The following is a 2,976-nucleotide window of genomic DNA, read 5'->3' as shown; positions in this document are numbered from 1 at the left end:
AAGGAAGGAAGGAAGAAAGAAAGAAAGAAAGAAAGAAAGAAAGAAAGAAAGAAAGAAAGAAAGAAAGAAAGAAAGAAAGAAAAGAAAGAAAGAAAGAACTTTTACCCCAACCTCCATCCAGGAAAGGGAGAAGCACTGGGGACTGAGTTAATAGTCCATCACGCCTCCACTATGAAGCCTCTATAAAAATCCCTGAACTATGGGGTTTAGAGCATTATCAGGTTGGTGAACACATCTATGAACTAGGAGGGTGCCAAACCCCAGTTCCATGGGGACAAAAGCCCCTGTTCTCATGACTCTTCCCAACTTTGCCCTATGTATCTCTTCATCTGGCTCTTCATCCGTATCCAGTATCATATCCTTTATTAATATAATAAAGCAGTAAACGTAAGTGTTTTCCTAAGGTCTGTAAGTTGTGCTAGCAAATTACTGGACCCACGAGGGAGCTGTGGGAACCCCAATATATAGTTGGTCAGTCAGAAGCACAAGCCACAACCTGAGACTTACAGTTGGCATCTGAAGTGGGGGATCATCTTGGGAGACTGAGCTCTTAACCTGTGAGGCCTATTCTAACTCCCGTGAGTGTGCAAATTCAGTTAAATTTTAACCTAGCTGGTGTTACAGAATTGCTTGGTGTGTAGAGGAAACGCCACATACATATTGGAGACCAAAATTGTATTGTATTGAGAGTGTAGTAATATACAATGCGTTGTTGTTTTTTCCCCCACCATACACGGTTCGTGGAAGGTTTCCTGAACACACTAGCAATGTGCCTAATAGCCCATGCCACTGCCTTGTCAGAATCCCTGCCCTACCCTGGATGCTTGGGTACTTGCCCTGTGCTGTCTATTTTGCATGTTCTTGCCTTACTCCTTCAATGTGAAGCATAAGTGTCCCTTGAGGTTGCATTTTCATCTGTCATTCTTGTTCCCTTAGACACTTGGGATCTTCCCTCCTATGCTGTTACCATGGGCCTTGTGTGTTTTAAACCCAGCATTTCAGCCATCTGATACATTACACTAGGAAAGGGATTTGCTCCTTCTCCTAAACCAGCTACCAAAGTTACAAATATGACAGAGCGAGTGGAGCATTGTTCCAGGATACTAGTATTTAGAGAATGTTCGATTTTACATAATGATTCTTTAAAAGTTATAGTCTGTGTATACCGGTTACATTTGCGAGTGAAGAGTGGTGTAGAAACAATCAGCTTCTACCTACTTAACAGAAATATTTCAGAAGCTATCCCCTCTGGTCAATAATATCTCATCATAAACCACAAAGCTGAGCTAAATGCATTTTTCCTCCTTCTTATAAAATTTTGAATATGGCTCTGCTGAGGACAATGACACTTTTCCCCATGACTCTAAATTATCTCCCTGTTAGGTAGCAATTACTCTTCCCCCTATAACTGGCAGAATATTTCTGCTCTCTCTATTCTTCTCGCCTGGCACAAAACCAATGAACAAGATAATGGAGGAAAGCCTCATCTACTTGTCAAAAGGTTGCCTGGTAACTTCCTCTGAATCAGCTGGAGTCATCTAAGCCTGTGAGTTTATACATCGTGACTCTTGCTTTCACCTGTGCCTTTTTCTCTAGAACAGATTTTTGTGGGTTTACTTTGAAGAATACTTGGATTAGGAAATGTCAAATTACAATGCCAGAGATAAAAGCATAAAATTTTAAAATATTCAAAAAGGAACATATTTACCTGTCCTTGTTCGTACAAACATATCAATTAAATAGACTATGTCTGATACGTAATCTAAAATGAGCCAGTATTCTAGGTAATCAGATTGAAGTTCATCAAAACATGCTCTGTAAAAAAAGAAATACCTGTATAAATAAAAAAGAAATGTGGGCCAATTTAAGTAAAAGTTCTCTTTGTATATTTTCTTTATCATGGTGAGAAGCACAGCACACTCAGGCTAGGAGAGGTCCTTAGAGTCCTTTAATCAACCATGGCTTCCCCAAAACTTTCCCTGAGTGGTTGGATTTTGATCCTCACACTTCTGAATTCCAACATCCTTTCCATGATGCTAATCAGCTTTGTAAAATCATCCAATAAGAATAAGTAGGTTGAAGGGTACAAGTATACAGTAAGACAGAAGGAATAAATTCAATGTTTGATTAACAGACTGTACATAACAAAAATGTATGGAACTTGGGTGATGGACACCCTAAATACCCTGACTTGATCACTATGCATTATATACAAGTAACAAAATTTCACACGTACCCCATAAATTTGTACAAAAAAATCTTTAAATAAATTTAAAAAATAAATGGCCTAAAACTAAAATCAAAATATGTTGGGTGAAACACATTGATCACCTGGTTCATATTGACTATCTGTACCCAAAATGCTTTAGGAAATTGTGCTTGGTCTTGGATGAGGGAGATGTTTACCATCTAAAAGACACTAAATTCTTGATCTTTTTCCACTATTGGCAACATTTTTTTCTCATAGGCCAAAGAAAATAGTTTCTCCCAATGTTCTAATTAAGTTATTATACAACCAAAAATTTAAAAGTCTTCCCCTCCAACAACAGATACTGGGGTCTACTTGAGAGCGACAGGTGGGAGAAGGGAGAAAAGCAGAAAAAGTAACTATTTGGTACTAGGCTTAATACCTGGGTGAGAAAATAATCTGTGCACCAAACCCCTGTGACATGAGTTTACCTATATAACAAGCCTGCACATATACCCCCAAACCTAAAATGAAAGCTAAAAAAATTTAAAAAGAAAAGTCTTCCCCTGACCCCTCCATGCATCCCAGTACTGGAGACCCAGTTACACTGAGAACTGAAGCACCTCCTCCTGATTCCAGGAAAACACACTGAGTATAATCTAGCCTCTCTTTACCACCTGCAGTAGAGAAAGGTGGTGTGTCCTAAAAGGCTCTAAGTCAAATTGTTTAGTCAGTGAACTTGGAAATTAGAAATGGGGTGAGATCCACAAAAAAAAAAAAAAAAAAAA

General features: G+C 38.6%; 1 protein-coding gene across 2 annotated transcripts in view; it reads right to left on the bottom strand.

Moving 5' to 3' along the window:
* Window positions 1-2,976, bottom strand: part of CNGA1 (cyclic nucleotide gated channel alpha 1) — a 47,325-nt gene that overhangs the window by 3,056 nt on the left and 41,293 nt on the right. For both annotated transcript variants that reach the window (XM_011927319.1, XM_011927320.1), the window contains one exon: window positions 1,709-1,815. In XM_011927319.1, the coding sequence (XP_011782709.1) occupies window positions 1,709-1,815 (107 nt within the window). The remainder of the gene's footprint in view (window positions 1-1,708; window positions 1,816-2,976) is intronic.

The sequence above is a fragment of the Colobus angolensis genome, unplaced genomic scaffold (assembly GCF_000951035.1).
Source record: "Colobus angolensis palliatus isolate OR3802 unplaced genomic scaffold, Cang.pa_1.0 Scaffold71, whole genome shotgun sequence".
Classification (NCBI taxonomy): Eukaryota; Metazoa; Chordata; class Mammalia; order Primates; family Cercopithecidae; genus Colobus; species Colobus angolensis.
The sequence above is the reverse complement of the archived record's forward strand: the minus strand, read 5'-3'. Positions and strand labels throughout refer to the sequence as shown.